Raw genomic sequence first — 12,304 nt, 5'->3', positions numbered from 1 at the left:
TATGCATCCAACAATCACTCAGCAGCTCCAAGTAAATCATTGAACAAAATGAGAGGAGCAAGACGAAACTCTAGAAAAGTCCTAAGGGAACAGGATACGCCAGAAGGAAGTCTGCCCTTGTGCACTGGGACAAAGTTCCCTGCCTAATCATGGGGACAGCTAGTGGGAATGACGACTGGGGCCCAGTACATTCCCAGGCCACAGGATGCTGTGATCAGGGGGAAGTATGGAAAGGGTCTCATGGTCATTTCCCCATCCCCACAACCCCCTATCAGAAGGCAGTTTTTACAGTCACAGGAACACCAACAATGACCCCAACATTGTTTGTACCAACAAAGATGACCCTGGCTCAAGAAAGGCCAGCAAACACCCCGTTCCCCCAATTAAAGCATCCCTGGGACCTTAGTGCTAAGTGTGCCCTCATATCCATGAAACACCATACTAGTGACACAAACTAGTGAAACACATAGAAAACACACAGAAATCACTGTACAATGCCAGAACCAGCTCAGACTCCAGGTGCTCTTCAGAAATGTTTGTGCATCCTCGCTCACTCTGGCATCAGGAGTTCGAGGAAATGTTAAATGTATCCAACAGAACGAGCTTCCCCAAGACTGCATACTGCTCGGACAATGCAGCACTGGCGGACTAAGTTTAGTAAACATCAGGAGGCGGAAGGAATTATAGGAGGTGGTTGGCGAATGTCAGGGGATGCCCGAAGGAATTAAGACAAAAAGTTGGTGTAGATCAAAAGACTTGCTTAAGGGAGACAAGGATGAGGTCAGTGAACATAAGGAGGAGCTGTGGAAAGAAGAGGAGGAGGAGGGTTGTGAATATCAGGAGACGTGGTAGAAGAAGATGAGAAGGTTGTTGCCGAACAACATTAACAGCGGGGAAGCCAATAAAACAGTAATTTCGAGGAAGGTAGTTGGTGTCAAGGCTGGGGGAAGATCCGGATTTGATGGGGTTGTACTCCCGAAGGGAAGAGGAATGAGATCGGGTGCAATGTTAAGAAGGTCAAGGACCAGAAAAAGGGTGGCACCCAGGATGAGAGACCCTCAGTCTTGAAAATCAGAGAGCCCTTTGTAGGTCCATTGGGAAGGACGAGGTTAGTCCAGACTCCTCAGTTCTAATGAGGTTTCACCACATCCCATGGAATTTGACGGCAACACCCCTTTGCCTGCAAGAATATACAAGGACCTAAAACCGAAACCGTGGCTGAGGCACTAGACGATATATTATTATTATTAGAAGATATTTATTTTATTAACATGTGAAGATTATCAGCACAGGAACACTTGTAAAAATAATATATGGCCTTGGCTAAATTCAGGGTGAGACATTGTTAAATGGAGAAAGGTATCCAAATCTGCTGCTAAATTCTGAGAATTGTACAAATCCATAAAATAATTTACAGAAGGGTCAGAGTACAGACCACGTACTTTCAATTTATACAAAAAATTGTAATGAACAGTCAAGTCAATCAGGCTCAGTTACAGAGATGGTTACGGACAAGGGAGGACAGATAAAGAGGAAGAATATGGACTATCATTGATTGCTGAACACCAGACCTTGAGACATCCTGGCGACCAAAACAATTTGTTCTGTGAGAGGGAATATAGACATCAGAAACCAAGCAATGAAGATGATTGTAACCATGCACTTCGAATAAAATCCGACAAATTATCACGTAAATATGAAGAGATTTCAGGTATATACTGGATTGAACTTGCGTCTGCAGTACCCATTAAAATTAATTCCTAATGTAGCATACGCATTTCGATGAGACAACATTTGTTTGGAGTGAATAAAATATTAGATATTTGTATAATAATCCACAATGTGCTTGAATTACTTATATGCAGCATGTAGTCGCTCTGGCCCAGATGTAAAGGTTCTGTCAGGCTGCAATGTGTTAGGACCTTTAACAGTATGAGTGAAAGAAATGTATTGTTTGGCTATATGAAGGTGATGGACAATTGTCCACAACCAAAGCGTGGCAGTCAACAGACGTTTTCAGTATCTGTCACTGCGCAATCTGAGGCTTTTCCCTCTAGCGGTTAGTCGTGTTTTGGGTTCCTCTCTTGACCCCCCCCTCCTCTGTGGTTACTGTTGTACTGTTATCTGTATCTCACTAGGCTCTCAGCCACTCTCTAGGCCTCCTCTATTATGTTTACTGTTGCACTGTTGTGTGCCAACTGTCTGATCCCCCCTGTGTGCTCCCTACTCTGTGACACCCGCCCACCCCTGCTAATCCTGTGTTGTGCGGTGCAGAGCTGTGCTTCTCTCTTTAGCTCCCTCCTCCTCCTAATTTTTTCTTCGCACCCTCTATGGTGCTTCCGTTTCTGCCATCTTCTCTAACTGCTACTCTATCTCATCCTAGCCCTCATCCTATCCCTCTGACTAAATCTGGACTAAATCTGGACGAAAGAAGTTCAAGGGGGACATTCTGGTTTCCAACCCAGGCTTCCCCATTGCCGATACCTACATCAGTGCTTCTTCCAGGCAGACTCTCACCCACATCCTCTTTACAGTTCCCTCACCAGACCTACGGACTAGTCATATGGTCTTGGCTCGCTTTCCTATTTCTTCCTCTCCCATTAATGGTGGCACTCGGTGGGAGGGCCTCTTTGCCTTCTTCCACTCCTCCAGGACCATGATTAATGTCTATCTGAATGGCACCATCTTGGTCCAGGGCCTTTAGCCCACCTCCTTTTCCATAGACGTCTCCTGTGCCTCATCAACTTCCTTCCATCTCCAGCTACTCCTAATAGCACATCTGTGGCTCCTCCCCCACTTCTCTGGTACCTTCCTCCTCCTCTCTGGCTACTATGCCATCTCCTGCTACCACCTCTGCCCGCTCCAGATGGCTACAAGACCATCTCCGAGCCAAGAACCAACCGACCCGGAGGTGGAGTAGCTCTGATCTTTCCAGAGTAGGTCCCTGCTTCTGTCATTCCTATGCAGGCCTACACCTCCTTTGAATGCCTGGTCTGCAGGCTTGCTATCTCTTCTGGCGCCTCAGACTGTGGCCACCATGTATAGGCCACTCCCAGAGTGGGCTGGCCTCTCTTCTTCTCTCCTTGACTCTGCTCCTCCTCGAAGACGTCAACATCCAACTGGATGCTTCTTATTCCGCCTCTTGGCTCTTCTGCAGCCTCTGCAACACTCTCCCTCTCTCTCCACTCTACCCTCTGCCGGACACACCTTGGATGTTCTCATCTCCACAGACATCCCCCCTCTGAAACCCTCTCAAAAGGACTGACCACTTTCTGCTTTCCTGTCAACTGAAACTCTGTCCCCACCACCCAGGCAAAGCCCACCCCAGAAGTGCCACCTACCTTCTCGGTCATTCGGCCCATGAAATGTGTGCGTCAGTGGATGCCTTCGCCTCCATCTCCTCTGCGGCTAACTCACACCCTGACACAGCCCTCTTTAACCTGCATCTTCCCATCTCCAAATCTCTAATCATCCTTGCCCCTGTCATGAGAATCCGGTTGAAGCCTACCTCCAAGTGCAGGGTGGCTGAGAGGAAGTGTAGGGCCTCGGGCGTATCCTCTGACAAACTGGCCTGCCGCCTGACCAAAGGCAATGCAGACTCTCGATCCTGTCCAAGTAGAGAGCCCACATCCAAGTCTGTGTCTCTGCGGCCTCTAGCAACACGGCCAAACTCTTTAAAATCTGCAAGAAGCTGGCCAATCCTTCTGCAGCCTCCTCTTCTCCTGTTCCCTCCCAGGGTCTCTGTACAGCTCTGGCTTCTCACTTCCCCCACTAAAACACAGGACATCCTATCCTCGCTCGCCTCTACCTTGTACTGCCACCTCTGCCTCTCCTCCGCCTTTCTCCACTTCCTCTCTGACAACACCTGATGAGGTTTCTAGACAAGTCCGATCTATGAACGTGGCATTCAAACAGGTGCTCCCCCACTCCTTGAGAACCCTCAAGGATGACATTGACACCCTTGCTCTAGCCTTGGCTGATTTATGAAATCACTCTTTCGCCACTGGATCTTTCCCCTCTCCTCAAGCACTCCTTTGTGCATCCCCTGCCCCCCCTTAGAAAATCTTTTCCCGATCCTACCGGTCCAGCAATATACCAACCGATCTCTATCACTCCTTTCCTGGGCAAACTCCTGGAAAAGCTTGCCATCTCGCAGCTTACTCTCCACACTGAATCTGTTGGTTATCTCCATGACCATCAGTCTGGCTTCAGGGCAGCCAGAGGCACGGAAACTGCTCTCCTGAACACCCATGAAGATCTGCTCATTAATCCTGACTGCAGCCTTCCTTCTGTCCTCATCCTCCTTGACCTTTCCTCTGCTTTTGACATGATCAGCCACTCCATCCTGATCAAGTGACTGAGAACCTGGGCATCACGGATCAGGCTCTGGAGTGGCTGACCACCTTCCTCCTAGACAGATTCTGCCAGGCCCAACTTGGGTGTTTTTCTTTTCCCTTCCTCCCTCCCTCCATCTCCCCCTCTCTCCCTCTCCAAGTGTACTTGGCACCCTTGGCCCAACTGATCTCTACCTTCTCATCTACCTTTCAATGTTATGCAGATGACCCTCAAATCTCCTTCAGGCTTCCCTCAGTCTCCTCTCTCGCTCTTTCCGGACTGCCTATCCATGATCCCGGATTGGTGTGCCTTGAACGACCTCTGCCTCAATGCCAGTAAGACCGAGATCCTTCTCACTGGGACCCCTGCTCCCACTTTCCCTTGTTCACTCTGGCCGCCCTCCTTGGGCCTTCTTCCTTCATCTTCCTGTGAGGCAAAAAACCTCGATGCCATCTTCAACTCCACCCTATCCTGCTCTCCGCACATCACAGACCTTGCCAAGAAGGCCCACTATGAGCTGCACCTCCTCAGAGGTATTCATCATTTTCTCACTTTCCCCCAGAAGATCACCATCTCTCGAGCCCTGGTTCTCTCCAGGCTGGACGATTTCAGGAGCCTCTTTCTCAATCTTCCTTACTCTACTCTGCACCCTCTGCAACTAATGCAGAACAGGACTGCAAATCTTGTCCTGGCCTCAAGCAAAGGGCTGTATCCCTCCATCCCTGAAATCTCTCCACTGGCTCCTGGTGGCTGCAAGGATCAAGTTCAAGACCCTCTGCATCGCCCACAAGGCTTTCTGGAGCCAAGGCCCACACTACATCCAACAATTTCTTCCAAATACTTCCTTCTCGAGCCCTTCGCTCAGCTACATCCAACTCTTCGAGGGTCAGAAGGTTTTCCAGACAGGGAGTGGGGGGGTAGGTCTCTGTCCTCTGCAGATTCCTCCATCTGGAAGGGCCTTCCTGCCCCTCTCAAACTTACGCCGGACCACCTGAAGTTCCAGAAGCAGCTCAAGACTATTTTCTCTTCTGCTTTCTCTCTTTCCCTCCCGTGCTGACCAACTATCGGCATCGCCGACTGGTTGCTTGGCTACCCTCAGAGTCTCACTGTGTACCACCAGGCTCCTCCATGATCAGTCTCCCCTGCACTGCCTGCGGACCTACCATGCATTTAGGGGCTGTAACTGTAACCTCTACAGTCCCCTGCCTCCTTGCACTTACTCAGCGCCATGCTGCCCTGGCTGCATTTCCTTCTTCCCGCTCCTTTACACTTCCCCTTCTCCCTGCACTTGGCGTTGTCGCACTTGCACGATCTGAATGACAAAAGGGCTAGTGAGATCGTTTGTCTTGTCTTCCCTCGGTTTTACCTCCCTTGTCGCTCCTAGAAACACTGTGTACAGTGGCGTTATAAATGACTAATCATATCAAGTTAGTTAAGAAGAGCATCTCCTGTTTTCGCTGTACAGAAGTTGGAATCTCTTCTTGCATGGAAGCCAGCGAGTTTGATCCATTGCAGAGGAAGGGACATTAAGTGGTCCTGACATCAGAAAAAGGAAAAATAGGCCCTCAAGAAAACCTGAGAAAAGAAACTAACATTTGCTCTAATGAAAGACAGTCCCACAACTGTATACCTAGTTTGCTTTGGTTGATATATATAAGGCTACTTTTGGAGATCAGTGTGGAGAATACATTGCAGGGCTGACATCATATGGGACACTATATTTCGCAGCAGCTTTCACATGGTGGTTCCATTCCAATATACAGAAAAAGGAGAGGGGGTGTGAAATTATAATACAGATCATTGGAACAAATTGGTGGCATTACTGAAAATGTTCGATTGTTTAAGCGTTGATATTTGTAAGGCATAATTTATAGCACAGATTTTTGACGTTCAGACAAAAGACAAGCGATTGTAAATTACATGTTGCCATATCCTATTCTTTCCAACAATCTTTATTTTGTCAGAAAATAAAAGAACAAGTTATTTTGAAGCACGTTATCTGTGTCTGTGACCGAGCTGTGGCCATGCAGAAACATCTAATTATTTCATTGTAAGCAGCTTGACGTCTGCTTAAGTTTCTTGACGTTGCAGGTCAGCAGAACACCTGTGAGTCATTATCATTTCCTTGCCAGCTGGCTTATGTTTATATCGTGGAATCAGATATGTAAACGTCTCCACCATGCAGATCAAGGCTGAACAATAGTATGAATAAACAGGCTGATACTATTTAGACACGCAATGTACTAAAATGAGCAAATAGCCCATATACTTTGAGAAGCCACAACAAGATGCATTCTAATTGTATACTCCGGTTTTGTTTATGTAACAGGAGATCGACTTGCATGAAACCAAGTATGCTTACCTTGGCCAAGAACCGCAAAGTCATTCTTGAATTCTTTTAATGTTACAAGCACCGTTGGATACTCAATGACAGTCTTATTTCTTAGGTTTTCAAAGAGGCTCTTGCTGCAATCCAGTTCATAATACCTTAATTAAGAAAGTCAATTTTAGTTCACAACCAATGCATGTTATTTGTTGATGTTTGACAACATGTCTGATGAAAAGTGAAGACATTGCTGGAAAACCGAGCACATTCCAAAAACATACTTATGACCAGCCATTTCCTGTGATTTATGGTTAAGTGCATTCATCTGCTGCATCTATCAACAGAGTTTCAGAAACTCACCAACACTAGTAGTTCTTGTGTAGATCTGTTAAATCGAAAATATCTGAAAACGTGAGTAACGCAAAGTGGAAACCTCGGCGGCACTCAAAAGAACGGGCGTCGAGGCTGTCAAAAAAAGGGGGGCGGGGAGGATTTGGCTTGCGTTCCAGGAACACGAGCAAGGATCGGCTACTAAGCCTCCGATGGACTGACAAAGACCCACCGGAGTATGAGGCACTTGCAACTCGTATCTTACATTAACAGTGACCTGTCCCTACTGGACAAACCAGATGAGCATGCAGTATTGCGCAAAACGATTTCAGCTGGAATCACGATTCCGGTCAACCAGTCTGAAGTCGTTTCAACTACATTGACTGTTTGGTTGTAAAATTTCATCACCATAATCAAACTAATATATAGCTAGATTGAGTGGAGGGAAAAATCGAGGGGCAAGAGAAAAACGGGGAGGTGGTGGCATGGTGGAGGAAAGGGGTATGTGGGGGAGCCACCCTATTATAAACGAGCATTGGCAATGCAAACAGTTTGGGCTTTTGTGTAGGCATGATGAAGGCACTTACCAGGCACAGCTGCAATAGTATTACCTACATATTGTAGGTAGCAAGTGCAAAATGGTGCGAGTACCCGAGCATCCAATAGCAGTGCCTGGCAAAAGCTTAAAACCTACGCACAAGCCAAAAATATTGGCTTTGCCAATGCTCGTTTTAACTGAACTTCAGTGAAGGACATGCAGAGGACTTAAAAATCGAGTAAGTCATTATTACACCAGTAGCATGTTTAAAGTTCCAATTAAGTCATTAACTATCATAATAGTGCTTTGAAAAAACAATGGCAGGCACTTTTGAGTGCAACGTTTGATGGTAAGCCTGGTTTAATCAAGCTCAGGTACCATAAGGTGGTGTTTTGGGCATGAACTTGGTGGGACTGGCCATAGGGATTAGCAGGGTTATAGCCAGTCAATGGGTGGGCAAATAACCAACAATACCTACAAAAACCATCGGAAAAAATAAAACATTCTGGTTAAACACAGCTAAAGCTTATTGTGGTCTCATACATAGGACTTTAATTGCCTTTGTGAATTATTTGTTTGATTTAATATGGGGCTTAGTATTAGGGATCACAAATTGAACTACAAATATCCAATAGTTCATCTGGATTTCTTTCAAGGGATGAAGTGCAAAGTGTGGCAAAAATCATAAATCAAAACATTGCATCATATCTATATACAATTTCAGTCACTCCACATCTAGTTGCGGTAGTTACACAGAAAAAGCTCTCTAATTGACTTATTGATTGACTAAGGTACTTTTCATAGATCCCTTCTTCTGGTAAAAGGTGGTTCCATTAGAAAAAATAATTCTAGGTCATTTACAGAGATCTAAAAACCTAGAGTCACCATGTTTCTGTTCAAATGCTAGTATGCAGAACATCCTTCAGGAGTATTTCTTAGTCCTAATTTCTTTACTCTAAATTTCCAGTTTTTCAAAAATTACTATTCATAAAAAAAAATTATTACTAATTAGTTTTGAGTCTGTCTTTCCTTTTGTTTTTCAGAAGTGCTGTCAGACTTTGACACTTATAAAGGCAGATTGTTTCCGCAACTTTTTTCATTCCAGGCGAGTGTTCCCAAATCAGCTGCTCAGATGTAAGGATATATTTCCTGGTATCTTGTTATTAGGGAGCTTTAATTGTTTGTATCTGTTTTCCCTTATTTGCCAAAAAGCCTGCATGCAATTTCCTCTTCCAAAAGCTTATAAAAAGGCCAATCACTTCTATGCTCGCGCATGGTTTTTAACTTTATTTTAATATGGTCTCTCAGTGTTGAAACACCCTTTTGTCTACAGGTATGCCTCAGTATTATTCCTGTAAGTACTGGCTGCCCATTACGTTCATGTGCACTCCCAATTCTGTATCTATTGGCTACGGATCAAACGTTCCTCCGGCAAAGGTTGTAGAAATTACCCTACACCTTGACAATAGGATCACATTTTCTATTTTTCTATTTGATATTGAAATTTATTGGGGGTCCAAAGTAGAGTACATGTATGTGTCAATATACTGCTTGGGGTAAATGTCTGGTATTTATCCCATGCAATATTTTCTATATACCCCTTGATGTAAATATCCCATGTGATTCCAACCGATAAATAGGCTGCTTTTCAAAAATAGTTGGTATTAAAAATGCCCTTCGTTTTTACCATTACCACTAAGCCTGTAGTGAAGCCCAAAGTACCTTCAACTGTCCATGCACGAGATTATTATATTTGAGTAAGCCGACTCCCCCACCGTTGTATGTGATGAGGCAAATGCAAGTCACGCAGGGCTTTCCAAATAAAGACAGGGAACTCTGCAGTGACTCTCCATAGTTTACACATCGTTGAGCACTTTATTTCTACCACAATATGCAGAGCCGTCCCTAATTCCCACAGCCCTCCTTTAATACTTGACATCATTGCCTCAGCGGCAATCAACGTCCTCAAGTAGTTTTATAGAAATATGTGAACATGTACGTCAGAACTATATTAAATATGCGACCCATAATTTGTGGCCAACTATTTTAAGAAGTTTAATATAAATCTGTTTCATCGCCAGCTGGCCACCTGTTTTAAAATGTATGTCTACATGCAGGTGCTTATTTGTGTAAAACTTCAGCACTGCACTAAAAGAACATGGCGAGATAAAAGGGTTTTCTTATTAGTTAATGATTGAATTTTAGGTATAAAATGTATATGACAATCTGAAAAAGCAAGAGTATTATTTCAATTCACGATTAGGTGTCAGTTGCTTCTCACTGTGGCAGCTTAAAATGTGAAGCCAGAACTCCTCTCCCCGGCGGTCCCTTTACCTTTTACTAGAACTGTAAACCTCTGAGCTAGCTTTTGTGCCAGCCCCTTCCCAAGTTTGTCAAGAGTTTCAACATCCCTCATCAGGGTGCTGGAAAAATCTCTTATTGCCCAAGACCATACAAAACAAGCTTTTGCAAAGTAAAACGCTGTAGGTTTGAGTAGGCATGGGCTAGTCATTTGCCAGGCACTAGCATTATGATACTACAAAGCCATAAAATGGTAGCAGCTATGATAGCAGTTCCTGGCAGGCATCCACCTAATACCTACACACAAGGCAAGACATGATGTTTCCAATTGTTTTTCTTTTTTGGTAAATTGAATTTTATTGTGAAAAAAAAGCAGTACAGAATGCAGAGCACATGATTGAATTGGTTTTCATTTTTTCTCTGATCCCCCATGCACTTAATCAACCTAGAGCAGCAAAGGGAAGTTAAGCAATGAGCACAGTGCAATTTTCGCTAAGCAGAAGACTTATAACTATGATTTGTTAATACTGCGACTGGATTCTTGTCGTGTAGTGGTCTTGTGCAATTGTTCTTTTTTATGCCTTTGCTTTTATCTGTTTTAGGGTTAATGTACCCATGTGATTTGCAATATGTGAATGAGAAACTTAAGAAAAACATTTGAAAAGTTGTTAATTCAACTAAACAAATTAATAAAAAAAATAAAAAATAACTGATTTGTAGAGATGCCTATTGGGGAACCGCAATGGCATGTTGCGAAGGGTCTGATAGCCTTTTCCTGTGGGCTATTTTTTGGGGGTGGGGGGGGGGGGAGTTGAATTATTCCTATCCCAATACTCCAGGAAGGGAAGCCACTGAGAATCTATGTGTGTGTGGGATTCCATTAGCGTGGCTGTAAGGCTCTCCATGTCATATTTCACCAGCTGCTAAGAGTACGTTTCTGGGCAGGTGGGGAGGACCAAATATTGTTCTTCCACCCGCTGGACCCCGAATGGTACTAGAAGGGGGGGTAGCTACTCTTTCAATTCAATCAATGTCATGAATCCAGCCAAAGATTTCTTTCTAGAATATTTGGACATTGGGGCAATCCCACCATTGATGCCAATAATTACTGATCTGTGCACATCCCCGCCAGCAATAGGGGCTCATTCCCGGGTACATCTTGGCTAACCGCTGGGGGGTGAGGTGCCATTGCATGAGAAGCCTGCTATTGTGCATCGTGTATTGGACCGAAATAGAGGAGCTCCAGGCAGCTCTGTATACTGCAGCCCATCCCTCTTGCTCCCCTTCCCATCCCATGTCCACCTCCCACCTAGCTTGTTTGTGTGGTGTTGGTAAATGCCCCCTGTCCAATAAGGCACAATAGAGTTTTGCCATTAACCCCTCTCCAACGAAGAAAGAGGCTTCTGTGGCTGCGAGTCCCAGAGAGGGTCAGTGAGTGCATCCTTCAATTGCAAGTATAGAATTGGGTGGATCTGCTGGCCTTGCTGTGCGCTTTCCATTTCCTCCTTGGTCCGGAAGACCCCCTTTATCCACATTTGGACCACCCTGACAAGGCCTTATTCATATTGTGGTTGGAAGCGAATTGGGTCAACTAAGGCATCTCTTATTGGGGGCGTCCAGATGCAATTTAAGGGTGACGGCCAGGTGGTGACGTCTCTCATGGCGGTTTCTCCCCCCCTCCCCACCCCCCCGCCGAGGGCTCACACCACCACTAATATCGGGTGTTCCTGGACTCTGAGGCAATAGTTTCTGGGGGACCCATAACCATTCTCCTAAAGTTACTGGTGAAAAATAACCATTTTCTGATTGGACCCATTGCCCAAGCAGTACTCCAATTTGGGCCGTCCTGTAGTATTCATACATGTCCGGGTACGCCATGACCCACTTGTTCTTTGGAAGGATCATGGTTTTATAAGTGATTTGGGGCCTTTTCCCGTCCCAGAGGAATGTTGGCACGGTGTGTTTGATTTCAGCATGAAAGGAGTCCGGAAGAACGACCGGGAGAAGAGAAAAAGAAGCCCCAGAAGCACATTCATTTTAATAGTAGTGAACCTCCCAGCCCATGAAGAGTTTAGTTGCAACAATTTTTTGATGCATCTTTATCACTGACCAGAGCGGGTGTAATTGGTCCGATATAAATCCCCTAGCTGCTTCGTTACCGTCACCCCTAGGTACTGTATACTGCTGTGAGCCTGCTTCAGGCCCTATATTTCTGTGCAGATATCTAAGGGGGGGCGCACCCTTGTCTAGTGGCAAGACTAGAGTTTTTTTTCCCGCAGTGAGTTCCGTACTCCTCTACTATGGCTAGAGATTTAGTAATAGAGCGGGAAGAGTGAGTCAGATAGACTAGGACAGCATCTGCAAATAACAAAAGCTTATATTCCTTTCCAAACTTGGTAATCCCTGTGATTGAGGGATCTTTCCGTATATTATGGGCTAGGGGCTCCGTTACCAGTGTTAAAGTCAGGGGTGAT

The 12,304-nt window shown here is 45.2% G+C and overlaps 1 protein-coding gene across 3 annotated transcripts in view; it reads right to left on the bottom strand.

Moving 5' to 3' along the window:
• ZNHIT6 (zinc finger HIT-type containing 6) overlaps window positions 1–12,304 on the bottom strand; it is a 480,560-nt gene that overhangs the window by 48,378 nt on the left and 419,878 nt on the right. For all 3 annotated transcript variants that reach the window (XM_069641693.1, XM_069641691.1, XM_069641690.1), the window contains exon 9: window positions 6,698–6,822. In XM_069641693.1, the coding sequence (XP_069497794.1) occupies window positions 6,698–6,822 (125 nt within the window). The remainder of the gene's footprint in view (window positions 1–6,697; window positions 6,823–12,304) is intronic.

This window comes from Ambystoma mexicanum, chromosome 1q (assembly GCF_040938575.1).
Source record: "Ambystoma mexicanum isolate Mex_15411 chromosome 1q, UKY_AmexF1_1, whole genome shotgun sequence".
In the NCBI taxonomy this organism is placed as follows: Eukaryota; Metazoa; Chordata; class Amphibia; order Caudata; family Ambystomatidae; genus Ambystoma; species Ambystoma mexicanum.
The sequence above is the reverse complement of the archived record's forward strand: the minus strand, read 5'-3'. Positions and strand labels throughout refer to the sequence as shown.